The sequence below is a fragment of the Notamacropus eugenii genome, chromosome 2, assembly GCF_028372415.1.
Source record: "Notamacropus eugenii isolate mMacEug1 chromosome 2, mMacEug1.pri_v2, whole genome shotgun sequence".
Lineage (NCBI taxonomy): Eukaryota > Metazoa > Chordata > Mammalia > Diprotodontia > Macropodidae > Notamacropus > Notamacropus eugenii.
The window spans coordinates 476,421,347-476,446,652 of NC_092873.1; the positions used below are offsets into that span (position 1 = coordinate 476,421,347).

The 25,306-nt window shown below is 34.9% G+C and overlaps 1 protein-coding gene across 2 annotated transcripts in view; it reads left to right on the forward strand.

Annotated features, from left to right (window-relative positions):
- Window positions 1-25,306, forward strand: part of KIFAP3 (kinesin associated protein 3) — a 189,777-nt gene that overhangs the window by 143,674 nt on the left and 20,797 nt on the right. For both annotated transcript variants that reach the window (XM_072648684.1, XM_072648685.1), the window contains exons 18-19: window positions 11,284-11,473; window positions 16,642-16,741. In XM_072648684.1, coding sequence (XP_072504785.1) covers window positions 11,284-11,473; window positions 16,642-16,741 — 290 coding nt within the window. The remainder of the gene's footprint in view (window positions 1-11,283; window positions 11,474-16,641; window positions 16,742-25,306) is intronic.

Consider the following 25,306-nt stretch of genomic DNA (forward strand, 5'->3'; position numbering starts at 1 on the left):
AGCTGGTTTTGTGTGTCTGTGTGTGTACATCACCAGATTTTAAAGATATCTTAGTGTCTGTGTGCTTCATCCACTCCTTGCAGTTCCATAGCTGTTTGTATACCCAAGGAACAAGAGACATAAATAACTTTCTTCCCTGCCCTCCCCCTATGTGCACACATGGATGGATCCAGATCCCTTCTGTATGTATTCTCTTTCAAAGATTCATTATTCATTACCCTTCATTATTTATTATTTTAATGGTTGCTGCTTTCCAGAGAGTAACATTTTAAAATGGATTTTAAAAGAACCAAAGATTATAATTAAGGGCAGAAGCATTTTTTTTTTGCTTAAACATATTTAATTGTTATCTTTTGCTTAGTAGTTTAAGTTGATATGATGTTGCATCGACATTGAACAGGGTGACCCTACTCAATGCATTTTCTAGGAGATACTTATACTTCCTAGTCTGGTCTGGGAATGCTACAAGCAGGAACCTAAAAAATAACATTTTTGATTCCTCTTTTGAGAAAGAAGTAAAGCATGTATTTAAATTTCATAATTCTATTGTATAGAAAGTATTCCTTTAGGAAACTGACAGCTGTGTATCATTTTACTCCTGCGAATGACTTAACCTTAAATGAACAACTAGGTTACTCTAGACTTTTTAAGTTCAGTATGAAAAATTGCATTAAATAAGCTGTATCACAAACCCAATTAGAGGGCAGCTGCATTAAAGAAGAAAGGAAAATCTGTTTTCCATCAGTAGCATTAGAACACAAAGCAGATCTGTGTAGCTCTATGTTATCCTATAGTGTGTTAATCAGATACAAGGTGTGACGGAAGCCAGTGACAAAGAGTATTCCTGATAGGGAACAGGCTCTGATAATAGGCTGTTTAACGCTTCATAATGTTTCAGTGATTCAGTAGTAAACAAAACTAGAAGTAGAACTTCAAAAAGGATGGCACATTCCATACGGAATCAAACCATAAGTCTTCCATGACACTTTAGGATTTATGGAAACTGAGTGCTTCAGATCATGATGTCAGGAGGCTCAGACAAGAAGAAAATCAAAACCAAAATACTGCCCCAGAATGGGTATGCCAGGGCATATTGCTCTTAATTGGACATTTTTTAAATCAAGGAAAACTACCTCCCAACATCGTTCGTATAGTGATCCTACTTAATGATAAATTTGAATGTCGTGCTTTAGCATCTGATTGGGATATGATTTAACTTCGTATACTTATTTTCCTGGGAAAAGTATGTACCTTTTTTTTAAATTTAAACAGGTGTGTTAGGTATCACTTTTAGCCAATATATGGTAAGATCTTTAGCAGTTTTTTATATTTTTACTAGTTATTTCCTTTAACTTTGTAAAGTAATATTAATCATAGAATTTCAGGCAAAGCCTATTTCAGCCACAAGCGTTCTTTGCAATCTTCTAGTCCAACAGCCTCATTTTTCAGAGGAAGAAACATGAAGTTCTAAAGAGGTGACTTGGCCAGAGTCTTATATCTAGAACCTCCTTGTCTTAACTTCATCACAATTTGTATTACATTACATAGATTTATTACTGGCTTGCAGATAGATGAAGTGAGGCACAGGGAGGTTGTGACTTGTACTTTTTACCCTAAGTCTGATCTGTACGTAATTAGAATGTTGTTTATAATCATTCTTCAAATAACAGATAGATCTTACCTGCAGTTTCTCAAGATAAGAGGTAAAGATAAAATGTACAACTTGGGCACACCATAATTGGTCCCCATTCACCTCTACTCTCTGTCATCCTAATGTGAGTCTAGAAATCTGCCAGTGAAACCTGGTCATTACCAGCACCAAAACTGCAAATATCCCTTTAGTGGCATCTCGGGCACTTTCTGGACCAATTAGGCAGGAGCTTGTCTCCCTCCTCAACTGTCAAGCCATTTAACTTTCACTGTAAATACAGATAACATACATATATACATAAATACACATATATAGAGGTTTACATATTTATTTTTCAGTGTATAAATGAATTTTTCCTTTTAGGGAGATCTGATTTTAAGAATATAGTCTATTCAGACCAATGTGATATTAGTAGAATAAGAAGAGACTAGTCCTGAGCTCAGCCTCCTTTTGCCAGCATCCCTAAATAGAATTTCATAGCACATAACTAAAAAACTTTTCCCATAAAAATCTGGTTGAATTTGGCGTTTTCAAGGGCTTAATTGAATAGTATTTTAAGAAAATAGTCAGCTAGCATGTGGTATAACTTTGCTTATTACATGAGAGGAGCAGTCTTACTTTTACTATGCACTTACCACATTCTCATCTGAATTGTATATTTGTGTAAATGGTGTCTCCCTTACAAGATATTAAGATTCTTTAAAACAAAGACTTTGACCTAGTTATCTCTGCATTCCCTGGAAAAAAGCATAGTGGGGGTTGTGTGTGTGTGTGTGTGTGTGTGTGTGTGTGTGCGCACACATACAAAGATCTTAATAAATGTTTCTTGAATTGCTTGCAAAGCACATGGTCGTGAGATCGAGATAATGTATACCACTACTACAAGAGTGAAGAATAAGAAAATATTTGAGCTAATGTTACCGACAGTACATTTTCATGTCAAGCTACTTTATAAGCACCATAAGGTACCCCAGAAGATATGTATTACAAGATAGAACATTTTATTATATGTGTTTGAAAGGCTAGTAACATTTTCTACAGAGGCTATTAAACTTGAAATTAAGATTGTGACTCTACTGTTACCTGAGGTAGCAATATTTATTTATTATCTATCTTAAATAAATAAATTGAAAATTTAGAATTATATAATGGTTAAAGGTATTTTTTCTAGGTGTAAAAAACTTATTTTGTTTAAGAGACTGACATAAAAGATAGCCTACCTTTGAAGGGTTTTTTTTGGTAAGCAAATACAGAAAAGGGAATAATATATACAAGTAATTGGTCTGACTGGTTACTTTTAAATTTTTCATTATGAGATTAAGAATTATTTCCTAAAAGATAAGATTAACAAGGGAAAGGGACTCAGGACTTACTTGTACAAAAATATTTATAGCAGCTCTTTTTATGGTGACAAAGAATTGGAAATTGAGGAGATGACCATAGTTGAGGAATTTGAGGGGAATGACTGAACAAATTGTAGTATATAATTGTAATGGATTACTGTTGTGCTATAAGAAATGATGGTCAGGCAGATTTTGAAAAAACCTGAAAAGACTTACATGAACTTATGCTGATTGAAGCCAGGGGGACACTGTACACACAGTAACAGCAACATTGTGCAGTGATTAACTGTGAATAACTTAGCTGTTCTCAGCAACACAATGATCCAGGACAGTTCCAAAGGACTCATGATGAAAAATGCTGTCTGCCTCCAGAGAAAGACCTGATGCACTCTGAATGAAGAACAAAGCATGTACTATTTTCACTTTCTTTATTTTTTTTTGTTTTTTTCTTTCAGTCCATCTCTTATTTCACAACATGACTCATATAGAAATATGTTTTACAACATTATACATTTATAACTACATCAGATTGCTTACTGTCCTAGGAAGGGAGGGAGAAAATTTGGAACTCAAATTAAAAAAAAATGTTAAAATTTGTCTTTACATGTAATTGGAAAAAATAAAACACTATTAAAATAGATAAAAATCCAAGAGAACATAAAAAAATGTGTTTACCTTTTTCTAAGTAGACTCTAATTTTTATTCCTTGCTACCTATTTAACCCAAAGAAAAACATAATTTTTATTTTAAGACCTTGAACTAGGTTATGTATATATAGAGCAACACTTAATTTCTGAAACATAATCTAAATTTGTCTTTAAGTTACCAAGGACTGAAAATATTTTGCAGCAAACCTGCTATCGCCAAGTAATTCAAATAGATAATATTTTTAGTGTAAGTTAAAATTTTGTTGTAGTTCAATAGTTTTTCAGTTGTGTCTGACTCTTTGTGGCCCCATTTGGGGTTTTCTTGGCAAAGACCCTGGAGTCTTTTGCCATTTCTTTCTCCAGCTCATTTTATAGATGAGAGAGCTGAGGCACACAGGTCAGTGAGTGCTCAGTCACACAGCTAACTCAGATCTTTATCTCCAGACCTGTTGTCTATTCACTGCACCACTCAGCTGCCCTTCTTGAGCCTCTGGGGCAGTGCCATCAAACTCAAATGGAAATGGATTCCGATAGGTAGCATATTGACTTAGAAAACCACAAATTAGTGTTATCTGTGTTATATTGTATTTTTATTCATGTTATTAAACATTTCCCAATTACATTTTAATTTGGTTCTGGCCACTCTAGGGAGTTTGGGAGGTAGCTCTTGGCTGTGAGTTTGACATCTCTGCTCCACTTGGACTTCAACTTGTTAATATTCTTCCTAAAACCTGCTACGCAAAACTATACATAGACTCTAGATACGGTATCCCTAGGGGAGAGTGGAGCTACTAACATCTCCTTTGCCCAAACATAATGTATAAGATGCTGGACTTGGAATCAGAAAAACCTAGATTTAAATCTGCCTTTAGTCATTTCCTAGCTGTAAGACCCTATGCAAGGCACTTAACCTGTCTGTACTCCATCTGTAAAATGAGGGGATTGGACTCTGGCCTTTCGATCTCTTTTTGAGACCACCTTATCACACTGTTGATACCTGAGTATGCAGTCTACTAAACTCCCTAGGTTTTTGAACCCAAGTGCAAGATGTATGGTGTGTGTGTGTGTGTGTATGTGTGTGTGTGTATGTGTATGCAAGTGTATATATATGCATGTATGTATATATGTGCATATATAGATATAGATGTAGATATTATCCACTGTGACCTATTGGATAGTGTGCTGGCTGAATATTAGTGTCACAGAGACTGAGCTAGGTGATGCTGGACAAGTCACATAGTTTCTCTCAAATTTATTTTCCTCATCTTTAAAATTCAGTAGAATTCAACAAGTATATATTAATTTCTTTCTTTGTGCCAGGCGCTATGCTTGTAACTGATAGGGGTAATAATAATACTTATCCCTCAGGGTTAGGGTCAAATGAGATCATGAATGTAAAAGGACTTTGCAAAACTTAATGTGACATAAATATGAGGCATTGTTATTCTTGTTTAACTCCATCTTATGAGGAATCCAGTTTTTTGAGTGTCAAGAAGGAAGTGACAGTTATCTTCTGACATTGGAAGAGCACACAAGAACTTGAGATGGGCATTGGATCAACAGCTGACACCCGAACAGGGCCAGGTGTTGTTCTGCCTTAGGTCTTAACTGTGATGGATGGGGTCTTATCCAGGGTACCCTTCAAAGTGTAGATGTGTGTCATGAAGTTTGGAATGGGTCAGGCACTTACCATGGCTGGGCTTAATGATTGTTTTGAAATTTCTGTTTTGTGCTTTTCTTATAGGGACTCTCGTGCCAAACAGAACTGCGTGTTTCACTGTACTTCTGATTTGATGCTAATACTCTAAATCTATGCTAAATCCATATAGCCAAGCTTATTAATTTTGCATAGGAACTAACATCTTTTACATTGTTGTGTAAACTATGATTACAAGTTAAGTTAAACATTTAAAAAATTCCTGTCTTATTAGTTTAATGTCACATTTTTATATCCCAATTCTGTCATCCATTTCATTATCTGTTTCTAACAGTATCGTCATCTGCAAATTTGATCATCTTTAATTCTAGTTATTTACGAGTTTTGACAAAGAAGGAAAGTTGTTGCACTTCACTGTAGATATCCCTTCAGGATGCCAGTCTATGTATTGCTATCCCTGGAGTCGAGTTAATTAAGTTATAGCTTAGATATTTTGGCAGTTTAGAGCTCTCTATTTTGGTCATAAGAATTTTGTGAAAGATGTTGTATGTCTTGCTGAATTCTGGTTATCTTATTTACAATATTACTCTGATCTACTAGACTAGTAACCCTATCATAAAAGAAAATGAGATTTGGCAGAACTTGATCTGGGGAAACCTTTACTGGTTCTTCATAATTGCCTCCCTTTCTCCATGTTTACCCAATATACCACTAATAATAGTTCTACCAAGAATCAATGTTAAACTTGCCATCCTATAGTTGAATACATAATTTCTTCACTTTCTGAAAATCTATTAGACTTCCCATTCCTCAGGCTCAAAGCATCTTTCTTATTCTCCACAGTTTTTAGTTCAGCAATCCCAGCCACAAATTCCTTTAGTGTTTTGTGATGTAGTTCATCTGTTTCATGTAACTAGAGTTTGTTGAGGACCTCTAGGTACATTTTAAAGGAGTTTGTTATTCTGTCTTTTCCATTCTGAATATAACTTTGACAGGAGGAAGGTAGGAAGTTCCAGGTAGGAAGTAAATAGTTCCAATTCCTCTGTGTCATGTATCATGTATGAAACACTGGCTGTATCCCATCTTAATTCTTACTCTTGCTCCCCTCAAGCTTACAGTTTTTTTCCATGTGGCATATGATAAGATAGACATTAGTGAAAGAAATCCTTTAGGATATAACAAATTATAGATTTTAAAAATCCGACAATGACATCAGCTGCAGAACCATAATGTAGAATGACCCTACTATACACAGAGCATAAGTGGTAGCTTCAAATTTTGATAGGCAAACATAGTTCTTTGTTATCTTGGATATTAGAAGAGATAAGGTGAAAACTGTTGTTGCTAGGTTCTCAGCGAGTCTTCATGAGAAAGCCTAACGTTGGCAAAGACAGTATATGTGAACCGAGCACAACCAATTTGCTACAAGTTTCTGTACTTATGAGAAGACTTTTTGCTTAAATTAGAAGAATGAAATTTTATTGGAGTATGTTAAATGATCATCCCTAGAGCCAAGGAGGAATTTTTCCTTCATACATAAGATTTTTGTTCTTTTGTCTAAATTTATTATGTCTGTGTTTAAGATCTTGGCTTTTTTGTTTTAAGTTTTTCCTATTTGTGACATTTCACAGGTATTGATTAGATCTAGTGCTGGTAGGAAGATATTCTTCTTAATGAACTACAGTTGACTGAATTCCCAGTTCCTCTTATTCTACTCGGAATCCATATTCTAAAAACGTAAATCAATTTGATTCTTTTAAGAATTTCTATTCTTTTAATAAAATACAAAAATTTTCATTAGATAATAAATTTTTCTGTCCTCCTGGCCATATGTATTCAACTTGAATAATTAATCAAATCATTGGTGTCTGAACCAAAATGAAAAACTATTATTAAGCTCTCAAGAAAACATTCTGAGACTGGAATTTGTTCTAAGATTTCATATATATTTAACAGGCATTATGGTATTACATAATGTCAAATTCGAGAAGTTTTAGAGACTTGAAATTTGCTTTTTAGTCTAAAATCTTTTAGAGAAAGTGAGATGAGGTGGAGGAATTTATTTCCTTAGAGTGATATTTGAGACCTGATATTTTGTTTTTTCTCCATGAACTAATTAAATTCATTATCCCAATTGGTAGCTTTTAATTAAGCAATCCTCCTTGATGGGAATAGAACAGAACAGATTTCATAATTTGCTAACATTATTTCCTGTGACCCCCTGAAAACATTGGGTAGCATATGATTATGCAGAAAAGATTCTCCTGAAATAGTATTATTTGCAGACTGGACCAGTATTCAAAGTAGGCATGATAAGTTACCAGGATGTCAGACCATTAGTTTCCTTCTCACCACCTTCCAATAGTCAAAAAGCATAGTTTATCACATAGCTCCATTTACAAAGGTCTGATAGCTCTCTTTGATAGTCCTGTTGTATTTTAATGATTGGAAATGTTCTCGAAATATATATATAGAATAAAAGAACTGATAACATGAATTTACTTTATGGATGTCTAAGCATAGTTTTGATATGCTTATCAGTTATTAAAGTCACTTGAAGATTAAGAAAAAATAAAGAAAAGCCAATTATAATTTCATCTGTATTACTGTACCTTTGAGACTAACTATGATACCTAGAATTTTAGAATCATATTCAAGTTTAAGGAAAAGCTATGTATATATCACCCAAAACTGAGGCCAAAGTTAAAGAGTAAGTGAAACATTAAATAGGATAAGTTTAATCTTAGATTGTTGATGCTTATCAAAAAAGTTGATTTGTTTTTCTTTCTTGTCTCCTTCCCCCAGAGTACAACCAGATTACTGTGGGCACAATTCAAAAGATGGCATAGAGAATTCCTCTCAGCCTGGAGGGTATTCTCTGTCCTGTCACACCGTGGTCAACAGTTATTCATGAAATGAAAATTAAAGCACAACTCTATGTCACCTCCACTCCATTCAGTAAACTCTAGTGGCTCCCTATTACCTCCAGAATCAAATTTTAAATCCTTTATTTGGCACTTAAAGCCCTTCATAACCTGATCCTTCCCTGCCATGCCAGTCTTCTCATACCTTCCACTCTCTACCCTCCCCACTGTACTCAGGAATGCAGTGCCGTTGGCCTCTGGGCTGTTCCTTGAATGAGACTCTGGCTCCAGGCATTTTCACTGGCTGTCCCCATCCCTGGAGTGCTCTCCCTCCTCATCTCTACTTCCTGGCTTCCACGTCTTCTTTGAAGTCCCAGCTACAATCCCACCTGCTGTAGGAAGCCTTTCTTGATCCCTCTTGATTCTTCCCTCTGTTGATTTATTCTATGACATGGGATAAATCCTTTCTAATTTATCCTACATACAGCTTATTTGTGTCGAGTGATTGGCATGCTGTTTCCCTAGTTTGACCATGTACTTCTTGAGAGCAGGGACTATCTTTTTCTTTCTTTTCTGCATCAGTAATTAACATAGTACCTGGAATGTAGTTGGTATTTCTTAAATGTTAATTGACTGACTGTTTTATGTGCACATCTTATTTCACTGTTTGTCTTTTTATCCCAAGCCTTGACACATAGTCCTTGACACATAGAAGGTCCATAACTCTGAGCTGGCAAAAAGCCTTGAAAAGTTCAAATTCCATACCAACCCCACCTTTTGACCCTTTGCTGCAGTTGATTAAAGGCATCTAGGTGCTGTTTTGGATATAATATGCTGGGTCTGGAGTCAGAAAGACCTGAGTTCAAATGTGGCCTCAAATACTTGGTAGTTATATGACCCTTGGACAAATCACTTAACCTGTCTCCTTCAGTTTTCTCAATTGCAAAAGGGGGTATGTGTGTGTGTGTGCGTGCGTGCGTGCGTGCGTGTGTGCGTGTGTGTTCTGTGTGTCTGTGAGATAATAGCATCTATCTTCCAGGGAATAAGGATAAAATGACATAGTTTGGAAAGCACTTAGCAGCATATAGTAGGTACTTAATAAATGCTTCTTCCTTTCCCCTCCCCTTTGCCCGAGGCAATCAAAAAAAAAGAATCTTTACCTAAAAGTCTCAGATCATTAGCAAATTTACATTGTCCCATACTGCTCTATCTACTCGTTACTCAGTTGTTTTAAAATAGCTGGGCTGAACAAAATTGTTCACTTTTCTGGAACAGGGAACTTCCTTCTATTTGTGAGCCTTAAAAAAATACATACACAGCTTGGTAGATAAATGAAATCTAAATTGAAAGTAACAGATAAGTAATAAGTAGACAATTGGCTAACTGGGAAAGGGAAAATGCCTTCACCATAAGGTGGGAAGGGTCACTGGATCAGTCCTATCCCTTTGTCCTACTCTCACCATCCTAGAGCTGCAAATCCCTGGTTTTGCCCCTTTTGCTGTTCTGTGATTGGGACATAAGATCAGGCCAAACCCCTCTGATCACCAGCTCTCATGACTTAATATTGGAAGCTTTCCTTCCATCTCTTCTTCCTGCTTACTTGGCTTTGCTTCTCTAATTTCTTCCATCCTGTTTGTCAGAAGACTGAAGAGTGTTGTGTGTGAGGGAAGTAGGGAGGAGGGTTGGGCTGCTGTAGGAGATGGTCAAGCTTTAGTCAAGGTGACTGTCTCACTAACACTCAGGCTTCCCCCAAAGGCAGGTTACATGTAAATATAAGGCACCTAAGCATTACCTGTTAGTTGGATCAGAGAAGGTTTTATAGAGGTTATGACACTGAAGGAAGACAAACGTTCTGAGCTCAGAATATGCCCATTCATTCTAATGGGCTGAAATGAAAAGGGAGCACATTCTACACCAAAGACAAATCTTATTCAAATACAAGTTTGAAAAATGGTTTTTCCATTTGGGAACTTAGAGTGGGTAAAGGGTTATAGAAATGTGGGATCAGGGTGGGAAGGAAGATTAAAATCAATCTCAGGTGATTGTATGATAACCCAAAGGTAGGAGGAAGCCCCTGAAGTCTTTTGAGAAGGGGAATGCTAAGTTTGGGCTAGCTCTATGGAGGAAGAATTGGAGATGGAAGAAACTGAAGCAAGGGAGGTAGAGAGTATAGTTAGGAGGCTAAGGCTATGACAATAGTCCATGTGAGGTGCTATTTTTGTTTCTCATTTCTTCATTTGTCTTGCCTTAAAACAAAAATGTCAGTGATTCAAATGAGAAAACAGTTCTCTTTTGGTTTATTTTCGTCCATGACACAAGGTGTTTTTTCTGCCTCAGCTCCTTCAAAGCTTCTAAATCTATGTGTATTTATATTATTTATTTATTATTGTTGCCAATTCCATCATATAAGCCTTTGTGATGCATAATGAAAAGTAGCAATTATGGGAAATCATAGAAATTAAAACTTTTCAATTGAAATATAATTGGAACAGAAATTAATTTTTATAGATTTTGTTCTTAATCTTCTATGAATTAAAATCCTAATGAAGCATTTTAAACTTGCCCATGAAGCAAAATATGTAATATATGTTAGAAATGTGTATTTTATCATTTATAAAGTGTTATCTAAACATATCGAATGTAAATATAAAACTAGCTAGCTGTCTAAAATGTCACAGACAATCACAGCCATAAGACATCCAGGAACACTGAAATTTGATTGCTTATATAAGGACTGCCAATTTTTTAGATAGTTTATGGGACTTAAACTCCTTGCAGGGTGTTTAAATTAGCATCCATGGGAGTTAAATCAGCCATGAGTTTGTCATATGGGAGAGATGTTTATCACTTTTTTTTTGGAACTGATGATGTTAACCTTGAAAGATGAATATATGAATGGCTCTTTTTAGAATGCCTGCCTCTTTAACACCTATGTATGGTTTTTTAAAAAATTGTTGAGGATGGTTACATATCGTTTTAAAATATTCCTCCTGACCCACAGAAAGGTAGACAAAATTGTTTTCCTGAGATCAGTATTCTTACTCTCTAAACATTCGTGTAGCACTGAAATTCTTCATTGAATACACAGCGTAGCATTAGCTCTGAAATTGATTTTCGACAGGAATACGATGAAGAGTGGGCTAGGAAGATTCAGAGTGAGAAGTTCCGCTGGCATAACTCTCAGTGGCTTGAGATGGTAGAAAGTCGTCAGATGGACGAGAGTGAGCAGTACTTATATGGAGATGACCGAATTGAGCCGTACATCCATGAAGCAGATATCCTTGAAAGACCTGACCTGTTCTACACTTCAGGTAAGATGGTTCCTGAATCACCAGTTAAATGTACAAGTAAATTGTTGCATAGGATAAATTGGGGTTTTGATTTGCCAATTGAGGTCATTTCCAGGCTTATAAGAATGTGTTTTAGGTTGGTGGACTTCTGGCAAAGATTTTAGATGTGATATCTTTGCACACCAAACCAGTCTCTTTCTTTTAAGTTTGGTGCCTGTCCATACCTTTATCCATCCCACTTAATGATTGTTTCCACAGAAGTAAATTGGGGTGAGATATCAATAGGTTTTCACATCCAGGCCTTCAGTACTTTTTTGTATTGCTACTGTGATGTGTTGTAATAGATAGTTTTTAACTGAGCATATATGGTCAGTTGAAGGAGATTGTCACTGACATAATATATAGAGGGTTGAAAGGTATACTGAGATGGAAAAATATTTAAGTAGGTGATTTTATCTAAATTACCGGTTTGTCTTCCAGTTGTTGTTTTTCCCCAGTTCCTATCAGAGCAGTGTGATCTTACATGTGTATTTTGAAAGTGCTGCCCATAAGCATTTAATGTTCATAGATTGGAGTTATCCCTGCAATACTTGATGAAGACTTGAATTCTTAAAGTTGAAAATTAAGTAGGCTTGTTTCCTAAATGACTTGCAGTAGTTCCATAAAATATTACTTTGTGTTTCATACCAGAAAGAGTAGATCTTTTATTTCAACCACATTTCTCATTCAAAAGCAGCAAACACTTGTCTCTTGAATACTCAAGGACTCAACATATAGATTTATTTTAAATATATTTGATGTGAATTATTGAGATTTCTAGGCCCATAGAATCATGGACTTACATCTGAAAGTGATCTCAGGTACATCTAATACAATACCTTCATTTTACTGATGAGGAAACTGAAGCTCATGGGAGTGACTGTCCCAAAGTTACACTGATAGAAGTGAAAAAAGGTGAGACTTGAAACGTAAGTTATCAGACCACAGAATTACACATTTAGACCTATAAGGGCCCTCAGAGCTCAGCTCGTCCGATCCCTCATTTTACATCTAGGGAAACTGAGATCCAGATGTGGTAATTTGCCCAAGGTCACATAAAGAGTAAGCATCAAAGCTAGTGCTCTTTCTAGTTCATCTTGCTCCATAAATGATTCCAAAGCAAATTTTATAGTTTGAAAATAGTCTACTTTGCATTAATATTGCTGTATCAGTGTGAATATGGTGTCTGTTCCCAGTCAACCATCGACACGTATTTGTTAAATTCTTGCAATGTGCCAGGCGTTGCTTTAAGTTCTGGGGCCATAACGAATGGCAGAAACAGGCCTTGCCCTCAAGAAGCTCCCATTCTGATGGGAAAGCTTCATATAAATAACTGTGTGCATGTAAGATGTTTGTGGAGGGGATGGAAGGCAGTAAGAGAGTGGGAGGTATGAGAGGCTAGGAGGGGAGGGACTGGGGAAGGCCTTGTGCAGAGGGTAGAACCAGAACAGAGGCTTGAAAGAGGCCAGAACAACCAGAGGCCTGGGGACTGCAGAGCACATCAGGCCTGCAAGTCATCAGTTCAGATTCACAGAGATGGGATGGAACTTCATCTTGGAGAAACAACAGCAGTGCGAGGACTATGTAGCTGTTATCACAGAGGGCAAAGGCAATGTGAAAAGATAGGAGAGTAAGGGCCCTGACGCTGTGGAGCTTATTACCGTATTTAACATTTTAAAAGAAACCAGTTGCCTAAAACACTGTTACCTAATGAGCCCAAATGTGAATTATTTCATATATTTTTAGGTACTGAAATTATGATTGAAATGAGAAAGCAGCAACAGTTGGTGACACAAACTGATTATTTTAGAGAATGAATGGCATAAAGAGGAGTCACTAGTCCCTCCTGTAAACTGCAGAAATCTCTTGCTGTGGCTTATACTTTGTTTCCCAGATGCTGCTTTTTCTTGCCCTCTTTAGGTCCACATGGAAATTTGACAGTTAAAATAAAAATGCCACAAATTCCACTAAAGAGGTGGCACGAGGTCTACGTTTTACTGTTTCTGGTCTGTTCCATCTAATCAATCATTTTTCCATGAACTCTTGTCTAATAAATGAATCTTTGCAGCACCTCATCAGATGTCTCTTAGAAATCTAGATAATATCAGCTTTGTTCCTTTTATCCTGTACCGCTCGAGGATCTTTGGAAACATCAGGTAAATTTGTAACACAAGGGAAGATTTGTTTGAATGCCTGAGTCATCTGATTTAAGTCCTTGGATCTGTAAGAAATGGTTGGCTGTTCCCTGTAAAATGTAAAAGCAGCTTTAGTAGCTTTCTAGTCACAGGGGCTAAGCTAAGTGGCCTGTGATTCTCTGGGTCTTATCTTATTTACTTTAAAATGGACTGGCATTTGCTACTTCCTAGTCATTAAAATCTCTTTCTATCTTCTGTTAAACTATTAAAATATCAGTCACAATGCGTCTGTTTCTTCCATTTTATGGGAACCTTAGTGTTGCCATCTGATAGGTGAACCTAGAGTCTGTTTCAGATATGTCAGTCTTTTTTTTAAACACGTTAACATTTCTGAATGCCTTTATATCAGTATCTGCTTTGCAATAATCTACCAATTTTCTTTTTTATAATGAAAATGAAATTGTTTAGTTAAGTCTTCTTACCAGCAGAAGAAAAGTGGGTATTTTAAAATGAAATAGTTTAAAATTTTATTGTTCTGTCCCATTCTTAAATATAACTGTTATACTACAATTTTGTAAGTGAAAAGTGATGATAATAATGAACTTCCAAAATAAGAATAATTTTTTTCTTTTACTAGTAGGGTCAGAACTATTATATTACAAAAGTTCTGGTTTTATATTACTTCTTACTGACTTTTAATTTGTTGCTTTTTTTGTTTAATGCATTCTTTTCAGAAGTTGTAGTTTTCATTTTCTCTATGTCCCATTTATCCATTTGCTATATGTATTATTCCCTTTGAAGCCAGTGGGAGTTCTGGATATGGAAGGAAGATATTGAGAATTTGACCAACACTTTTTCATTTATTAATTTCCTCTTATCCTGCCACACTGTCCAGATCATGTTTCATGTAATTTGAACTTTTTACCATAATTCCAGCGTTGTCTTTATTTTGCTACGAGATCTCAAATATTTCTGAATGTTTCAAATCTTTTTCACTCCTTTGACATACCAATGTATTCAGCACTTCTTTTATTCAGTTTGGAAGTGTGGGGCACATTTTATTTTTTACATTAAGTTTAGTTTATTTCTTCTTCAATTGCTGGATTCCTTGAAAATAATATTCCTCAATTACTTGCTTTTCAGTTGCCAGAGGAATGTTATGACATGTTTTGGTCTTGACCTTGTTCATTATTCCCACACTTTGATATGGCTCATCTATCAAAAAATGGATACTAAAAATTTCTTAACTCTCATTTTGGTAAATGTGCGGTCTGTTGGTTCATTCCATTACTTGTGTGTGTGTGTGTGTGTGTGTGTATGTGTGTTTTTGTGTGCACACATGCAAGCACACATTCCGCAGGCACAATCAGTCTTATGACTTCTCGAATGTTTAAACTTATGGAGCTGATAAAAATCAAACTCTTCATTGCTACTACTTTTAATACTACTGGATGAATACTCTGTTTGTTTCCTTGGCATTAGCAGGTCCTTACCCCCTAATTAATCTGTAAGTTATTTTCTATTCTTGTCCCTTTGACAAAAATGGAAAAACTGGTCACTCCATTTCTTAAAAGTAAGCCCAACTTCAGCCTAACATTTACTATGCTTATTAAATGGGTGAATTTTCCAACTTCCTCTCACCTCTTTTTTTTGTTCATTATGTACATTCCCATCGATGAATTCATAATTACCCATTCAGTTTTTCTTTATTTTTTCTCATCTCTTCCACCTTTCCAAATCTTGCCCATACTTCAGAGTTACATCTCAGACGCCACCTCTTCCATCAAGCCTTCCCTGACCACCTTAACACATGACGATCTTTCCTCTCAACTCAAAGCACTTACGTGTATAAATTATTTGTACTTAATCATGTATTTCATTGTGACATGTTTTCTGATAACATTGTTATTTACCTTTGATATGTTTATTAGTTTTAAAGTGTATGTAAATTTTCTCTCTCTACCTAGACTGGAAGGTGCTGGAGGTTAGGGAGGTTAGTTTTACTTTTTTGTAATCCCTGTAGTACCTAACATAAGTTTATTCATACAGACATACTGTTAACTTAATAAGCTATTTGTTGAGGGTCTTCCATCTATAGAACATTGTACTAATATTGGTGAGATACGTAAAATACAATAACACACTTATCTGAAGGTCTTTCATTTAGCTATCTCAACTTTACAAAATACATTTGACCCCTAGGATGTAATCTAGCTCATCCATACAATCTCTTCCCCTGTCAAAAAAAAGTTTTGAAAGTCTGGGCATCCAGTCCAATCACTAAATAAAATTCATTCACTTTATTCATTGAAAGTACACTGGAACCGTTATTCATTGTTTCCTTACTTTTGTTTTACGAGTAGTTCTGACAAAAGTTAGAGGTGCTCAAAAAGGTGATATCCGGCATACTAACAAATGAGGAGACAGAAGTCATATGAAAAGCAAATGTAAGAACTTAAAAAGCATGTTTACTGTAGAAACAAATCTATAAATAGTGCTTTATTAAGCTTTTGCAGTTAGTATTCATGATGTTGAACCTGAATCATCAAGAAAAGGTTAAATTAGAGTCAACTCATTCTGTTTAAGAATTCAGTGAAATGGAGAGCCCACTTTTAAAAAAGATTTCTCTCAGCAATGATTAACAGAAAACAATTGGGACACTCAATAGCAAGCTTCAGTTACCTGGAAAAGTCGCTTCCATGAAACAGTTCTGAATAAGGATCAAACAAGACAACAGGTAAAGCATTGTGCAAACTTGAAGGCTTTTTATGTAGATGCTGGCTATCATCGTCACTATCATCAAATGAAGCATTCGTTAAGCTTTGTCCTCAAGGAAGTGACAGTTTAGTTCTGGAGACAGGACAGATATAGAGAGATGGAATTGATTTCTGATCATGGTATTGGAGAAAGAACCAAATGACTTTGCATTGTTTCATATTAACATCTATCCTTATTGACCATGGCTGATTTCAATTGTAGAAATTGAATGCCTGTTTGTCACTTTTTATTCATTAGATGGATTGATTGCTCCTGAAGGTGCCATGAGTCCAGATTTCTTCAATGATTATCACCTTCAGAATGGAGACTTAGTGGGGCAACATTCCTTTCCTGGAAGGTAAGTACATCTTGAAATAAAATGTGATTAACACTTTGGGGGGAACGAGCCATTTTCTTTATTTTTTAAAGTTTGTCTACTTTTTTCATTAAGAAAATAAATCTTTTTAAGCAGAATTTTTATTACTATGTAGTCACACTTTAATTTTTAAAATTTGTTTAAATCACATTTTTAAAGAATCATTGTTTTTTCGCTTTAGAAAGTCCAGGCTGTGTCTTGAAACAGACAGTCCTGTTCCATATTAACCTGATTCCAAAATCAATAAAAACAGAAAAGGAAATGCAAATGAGTTATTATGTACTTTAATAATTATTCAGAAACATATGGTTGGAAGAGTTTTAAAGCTTTGATTAAATTGAAGATTTTTTCCCCCAGTAATATGCTATTGAAAAGTCAGATTTCCAGTTTCATCACTGGTATTCTAGGCTTTGACAGCCTTGCCAGAAATGATATTTTCCCCTCTGCATCACTAAATGATTATTAGAGGTATAAGTCTATTATTTTAGAGGTGACCTTGTTGAATATCACTTTCGAAATTTAGGTAGCTATAGCTCTTCTAGTAAATTATATATTCTTGTTTGATCCTTACGGGTATTAGGGTAATTCGATTTTCAAGTAGATAAATATCTGCTTTCCTCTTTTGCTAAAAATTATCTCTAGGACAGTCTCAGAGGTGTTGTTTTGGCATATTTTGTTGTAATTATGATGGTTATAAGAGTCCTTTGGATGTCGTGGCCCTTTTATTTATTTTTTACCATAAGCCACCTTAAATCTAATATAAAGACAATAGCATATACTAGATTGTTAGTGTAACAGGTTTGGTGCTTTAGGAGGTCAGAGAGGAATTTTTGGTTGAGAATTATAAATCAGATTTTCCATAAAAAAATTAGAAAAAGAAGAAATTTGGAATATGTTCCCAAAAAACATTATTACCAAATTCTACAAACATTTACAGAATTAACTCATCAGATATTTTCCTTTACTTTGAGCAACTTCCCGTATCCCTATCTTTCTATTGGCCCTTTTTCATCTGTCTTCACATAAAGCCAGACCAGCAAGAAACTTAAGAACATTTTTATTTCTTCAACATCATTGAAAGTTTTTTTTTAATGAAAGCCCTGTGAGAAAATGATTCACTTTACAACCAATTTTTTAACAACATTCTGTTGGGTAATGTGAGAAACACCTTTATGGAGAGCTGGTAACTAGCTTGAGGTAATTGTGATTAACATTGGAAAGATTCATTTTCATCTGTGTACAGCCTCATGATGGCAGGAAATATTAATTGTCATTTTCTCTAAAAATTAAATATTCAAATTAATATGCTGATGATTTAATTAGTTGGACAAAAACTCATATTCCTAATTTTTTTAAATCTTATTTTGGAAAAGAATAACAATACTTTGCAAGACAGTATAATTACTCAGTAGCAAAATGATAAACTAGAACCCAAAACAGGTCAGTATTTTATTTCTCATTCTGCTGTAGATTTCTGTAACCTTGGGTAAGTTCATTTATTCCTATTCTCTAATTTTCTTTTCTGAAAAGTAACACTTAAAATATCTTTTCTTCAGCATCATTCATGTTGCAATAATGTTGACTTAAAGTTGCTTTGGGTAGTTTAGCTAAGAAAATTTATGAATCATTTTGCAGACCCAGAAGTATGATATAAAATATTTAATAATAAGTTGGACTTGGGAATTGTTTTCCCTTTAATCAAAATTTCCCATAAGAAAGTTGGTTCTTTCATCTCTTGTCCTTTGTAGTTTCTCAGATCTCAAATCATTTTCTCTTTTATATTTCCAGAAGATTCCAATTTATAATGAATTCACTCAGTTTCCTTTTAGGTGATAACTTAAGTGGGAGGGGACCATCTCTAGGCAGTGCCAGTGGAGATGCAAGCAATTACAGTACATTATATCCAAAAATTTGTACTTGTTCCTATTTTCATTCCTTTTATAGCTGACCCTACTCCTGGAATCACTTATTTGGTCTATTATCCAATACTTCCACTTGGTTTGGTTTATTTTTTTAATAGGATTTTTTTATTGCTTTGCTTTGTTGCTATAAGACCAAGAATATTAAACTTTTTTTGTTTAATTCTAGAAAGATTTCAGTACCTTTCTCATACCATATAAATATTTAAATGTTTGGGTATGTTACTGGTAATTGCTTCAGAATGTGTCAAATGTGAACCAATACCTGTCTTTCAGTCCTGATGCATGATGGGAAAAATTAATGTATATTTTACTTGATTACTTTAAAAAGAGAAGGATATTTTATGAAACTAATTTCAAAGTAAAAAATGAGAATGGTTTTCAGATATGTGAAATTACTAATTAGTTCTTCACCACACCCACTGAGAATACAACAAAAGACCAGATGACCTCCAAGGACCCTTCTGGGTCAAAATCAGTGCTTCTATAAATAAGCACAAGGTGTATAGCATGAAAGCTGATAAGAATTGCCCAATAGTGTTATTATATGTTGGAATGGCATTGAGTCATGGGACTTCTCTTGTCTTTTCTTGCTCTTCAGTCAAAAATAAGTGAAGCCTGTCAAGAATTATCTGGAAAAATAATTATGAAGTTAGAGTATATGTAATTTAACTTGCTATTCTCATGACTATTATTAGTGAACGTTGGAATACTAGCGATGTGCTAGGTGTAGCACAAAATCAGGAGAAAGCATTCTTTTCCCAGGAGATACCCTTATTCCTTAGGCCATGCCCATGATTAAAAAGCCTTTCTCTTCCTAGGTGATTTTACTTTTTGTTGACTAAATGTGGAAATTGACCATCTCAAATATCCTGAGATGAAAAAAATGCTTTTGCTACCTTGCATAGCAATGTGTTTTCATATTCAACAGGAACCTTCCTCACCTCATTGTTATCTGACAAATTCAGATCACATGAGGAAACCAAACCAAAGTTAAAAAAAAAACTAAAAAAAATTTTAATCTGTTATATTTTTCCTCCCTTTTTTTCTAGTATGGTGATAGGAGGAGCTTTTTCATCTGAATGCATACATTTTTATAATATAGTTGGCAACCTAATTGGAAACAGTAAAAATGATCGCACACATTTTTCCCTATTATGCAAAGGAGACAATATGTTTGATAAAATAGACACTGGCAGTTGGACAGCGAATGCTAAGTTTTAGACATATGTCACTATCGTTTTGAAACTCTTGGCGCCAGGATTTCCCGACATTTAGAACTAATGCAAAATGCATTAGTGCTCCAAGGCATGAGCAAAGGAATTGCCAATCCCTGAGTGTTAAATGTAAGCTTTTCCCTCCCAATTCTGAAATGGTGTTAGAAAGTAAAATGGGATTTACTATTGAAGCTAATTAAAAATAATAAGAACAAGTCTAGGTTTTTTTTTTCTTTTTGCATTATATACCATATATTGGCCCCATATTTTAGTGCTTCTTTTTTTATAACTCTTACTTTTCAAGCCTAACAAGAACCTCATGTTTAGCATATTTTTAAACTGGTTCCAGCTTTTACAAATCAGTTTTTGTTGCAGTAAAAATGGTCTATTTTTCTACTTTTATAGGAATCCAATTTTCATAAACTATTTTTTAAAAATCGCAGAGACTGCTGAGTTTTCCTTGGGGCTTTGAAAATATTTTTGAATGGGCCTGGTGTTCCTCTTTGTGGTTGGCACAGTAATATAGTTTACTAACCATATTACTGAGGGCAAAGATAAACTAATAGCCTTTGATTCTGAAAAGACATACAATTGTCTTTTTATCTTTCTTTGTACAGTCTCCCACTCATTTATTTTTTCTGTCTTTAAAAAGGAGCTCATATTCATATACTGTGCCGTCTTTGTTTATATGTATACATTTGCCTAGGTGCTACTTTTCTTCATGCTAATTTTTACCATTCTTATAAAAGCATCAAGGATACAAATACTTAGTACTCACTAGAAAACTTGGAAGTCCATCAGGACTTTCTGAAAAATAACATAGTAACATTAGAGTTTTTCAGATTACGGATTAATGAGAGGGGAGCTATCATTTTGAGGCTGGCCTGCATGGTGTTATTAAAAGAGCCCTGGATTTGCAGTCGAGACATGGCTTCTAGTCTTGGCTCTTTACTATCCAAATGACCATTCTGTCCATGGATTTCATTGTCTTCATTTGGACAGTGTACTGGATCATCTTTCATGCTGTGGTTCTGTGATGCTGTTACTTTATAATCCTCTGGTTAGGAGCTCATTCTTTGATATTAGTAACCACTGTAACAAGGAGCTCTGATTAGAATGTGATATTTTGTATTAAGTTTCCAGAATTTCCCTGAATGACATCAATTTCAATATGGAATATTTATTAGGACTCCAAAATATAAACATTAAGACTTTCTTCCTCCCTGGTTGGAACTCTGGACCTGGAGTCAAGAACACCTGAGTTTAGATCCATCTCATATACTTAGTGTGTGATCCTGGGCAAGTCACTTAGCTTCTATATGCCTTGGTTTCCTCAACTCTGACATGGGGATCATAACAGCAACTGCCTCCCAGGGGTGTTGTGAGGATCGCATGAGATCATATTTGAAAAGCACTTATGATAGTACCTCACACACAGTAGTCACTTAATAAATTCTTGTTTCCTGGCTCCCTTTTCCCCTTTCACCCAAAAGATTACAGCACAAAATATTGTATTGTAAAAATATTGTATAGGAAGTTCCACAGAACTGCACCTTACATATTTGCTATGACAGGCTGCATCAAGAAGAGATAAGAATGTTACAACTCTGTATTTGGAAAGGCAGGACATTTTTCTGTGTCATGACAACAGTTACATATAACTAGAGAATCCCATTTTTACTTAATAAGTCTATTTTGTCTGATTAATTGAGGTTTGTTAGCATGCATCTCCATGTAAAATTAATAATAAATAATGTATAACCTAAAAAAACCCAGTTCCTCCAAGGAAAACACATGTGGAGGGCAATTTCCCTCATATATAGCAACATTATAAGTATTAATGAATTGAATCAGTCAAATGTTTTGTTTTTATCAGCATGTTCTCATCCTAGTTTATTTTAGTTTTCACATGTTGCATCTGTTTTTTTTTTGCTTAGTCTTCATTCTGAGTAATTTCGTTTATTAGTATTCAGGACTTCAAAGCTTTTTTGGGCCTCAGAAACTGTTGGTGACAGTAATTTGATTTTAAAAGACTATGATGTGCTACATCATTAAGATTACAAAGTCTTTAAAAACATTTTCACAGTAATAACAATAGCAAGCATTTATGTAGTGCCATATGATCAGGAAGCACTTTTTATGTTTTCTCATTATATTATTATTTATACTGTAAATATTACTTATAGGCATAGTGATAATACTACTTTAGTCATATTTTCCATATTATTTTCATCTTTATTTTTAAAATAACATATACAGTATTAACAAATATATACAGTATGACTGGGCCCTACTCTGAGAGTACCCAGTCTGTGGGGGGGAAGGCTCACATTCTAACGTGGAAGGTGACATGCGAGTAACTAGGCACATGGTTATAGCTGTATCAAGTGTAAAGGGAAGGCAATCTCAGGAGAAAGGCAGCAGCAGGGTTTTGAGAGGAAGAGCCTGAAAAGGCCTTCCTGCACAGGGATCTGGGCCGAATCTTGAAGGAAATGCAGAAAGTGAGGATTCAGAGTCAAGGAGGGAAAGCATTTCAGGCAGGGGGCACATGAACTCCAGAGAGGGCACATAATGTGTCCCACAAAACATGACTTAATACTCTGTATATATGTCCAAGTATATGTGATAGGAGTGATTCTAATGGACTTCTATAGTACTCAGTATTGTGCAGTTACAAAGTGTTTTTATTTCATTTTTATTTATTCCAAATTTACATTGAAATAAAAATTAACTCCAAAAAGTTGCAGTTCATAGGAATAACCATAATACCAATTAGAAATAATTTCAGCTTTGTTTCACTGTCAGTGCAAATTGAGTAGAAATGAATATTTGCCCAAATGATAGTAAAGTTTCCTAATGTTAATAAAGCCATTCATCGGCAATACCATTACGTATTATAAGAGAGTTACCTAATGTGAGGAAAAGGTCATTAGCCATTCATTTCTCACCTGTTAAGCTTCTGAAATAGTGTAACTGTAGTGAACATGAATGAAAATTCAAGTAAAAACATGAAACAGTATCCTTTACCACTTACACGTGTGCAGCCTTATTTTTCTCCCTTAACTCAAGGGTGCTACGCCAAGAAGACCTATATTCCAAGATGATTAGCTGTTTGAAATCAGCCTGAAAAGGGGTCCAAAGTCAGTAAGGTTTAAGGCTTTAATCCACTTAAAGTCTCAGCATACAGGCTCGCAGAATCCAAATGACAGTCTGATTTAGTAGTCATCCAGTGAGTTGTGTTAAAAGGGTGTTTAGAGTGAGAGTAAATGGCTTTTCATTATATCTGAACTCCCAGTAGTGTGTAGGATCTTGTTTACTTGAATTTTGCTTTAACACATTTGGCATCATTCACTGGGAATAACTGCTGCAGATTTGCTGTAGACAAGTTGCTAAATGCTTCAGTGCTTATTAAAGTTCACACTCCCATGAGTTAGTTTACTGTTGATGTCCCAGTTGACATCCAGTTATTTTTACAATGGGGCAGCACATTTGTGATTCATAGGTGGGATAGTAATTAGTAATCATTTTTTTCTATAAATAATCTATATTAACCTTATGTTGTTTAGATTTTTTTTATAGTGACCATCCCCTTGGTAACATTTGAAAAGTAGAAAATTTCACTTCCGTTATTTGGACATTAATCCATTTGTACTTCCCAAAGAGAATTGAATTAGGTTTTATTAGTAGATTGGGCATATAACCTTTATGTCCAAATTTTATTAGTTTATCACACATTAGCATTAGCAAATTATAAACCTTATACACACAGAAAGGAATAGTGGTTTAAAAGTAAGTCTTAGAGACTCGTAGAAGGTTGAGAAGAAAATCTCATCTTGAAAAATTTGTATTGTAGACTGGGGAAAATATTTTAATGATTTATTTCACCTCTGAACCTCACTAGCAGGAGAAGTAATTGATAGGATTGCCTTTGTCAAGTTCATAATACATTTCACACTGCTGGTCTGAGTGAATATTTTGCAAATCCAACAGTTACTTAAAATCTAAAAGATGTTAATGGAGGAAACTTAATTTAAATAAAAACAAAGTCAGGATAACTCTGTCCATGAATAATCTAGTAATCTAAATTCATCTAGGCCTTGTAAAAATGTTAACACATCAATCATCATCTAGCTTTTAAAATCAATCAGTCAGCTCTTAAAAAACTGATTGTGTGTCAGGCATTATTTTGTACCAGAAGAAATAACATGGGTGTTAATCCAAATGATTCATAAGTGAATTACTACACCTCCATCCTACAAACTTGACTTAGTTTAATAGTGTCTAATAATGGTAGTCAGACATTTTTCACATTTATTAATGAAACTTAGGTTGGGTGTACATACAGGGCTGAACCAGTACCCTTAGGAACTTAGTAATAAATTATGATCTTCTAGAAGAAGAAAATATAAAGACCCTTAGTAAAGATGACTGTTTATCTATTTATTAGAATCCCAGAGGCAGACTTTCCCATTGTAACTTCCTATCTTGTGAAACAAGAATGTTCATATTTTTAACATGTTTAGACGTGAGTTACTGTTACATGCTTTTTCATGTTGTACCAGAAACTGAAATAACTTAGACTTTTAAATTTCAGTTTACAGTTTTGTCAGCCAGTTGTAAGCTACTTTTGCAAAGAATTGGTATTTTCATTGTTTTTCTCCTTCACATCCTGAATCAGTCACATTTGAATCCATTTTTGACCTGGATCCTGTCTCCTTGTTTAAGGTTGTATTTTATTTCTAGCCCAGCTGCATTTTGAATGACTTAACAGTGTGGCTTAAGTAGTTATTAACAATTTTAAAAGATTAGTAGAATAGCAGTGAATGAGTTCAGGTCCCTTAAATGTTGAAAAAGTAAACCAAAACCTGGGGGTCTGTAGATTTTTAAGCAGAACATTAATTAATTCCCTCATTCTCTCTCTTGCCTGTAGTCTCTCCAGATGTGCTACTATGAGTATCCCTCTCCTGAGATACAAGCCATCTGGGTTCTGTAAACTGATTTGCACTTATTTTAAACAATAATTGAACAGAATGCAGATGAATTATTAAAGTAAATGTATGTTGCTAATAAATCTAAAAGCAAAATATTTAACCACAGTAAATGAGAAAGGAATGTGCAAATGAAGACCTGCTTACTTGAATGAGTTTAGTGGTAGCCTTCTCAGTTTCAACCAAAAGAAGAAATTCTATTTTTCTGGATTTTTTTTTTTAATCTATAAAACTGCTTACAGAAGTATCTGAGACAAAAACAAGGAAATATAATGTTCTAAACTCAAACAGTCCAAACCACTCGAGCTGCTATGACAGCTCATAAAACTGAGAGTAGTTTTTAACTGGGCTCTGTTTTACATTGCTAAAGTGAATTTTCCTTGCAGGAAGTAGCCAGCGGGTTTATTTAGTTTCCAGACCATG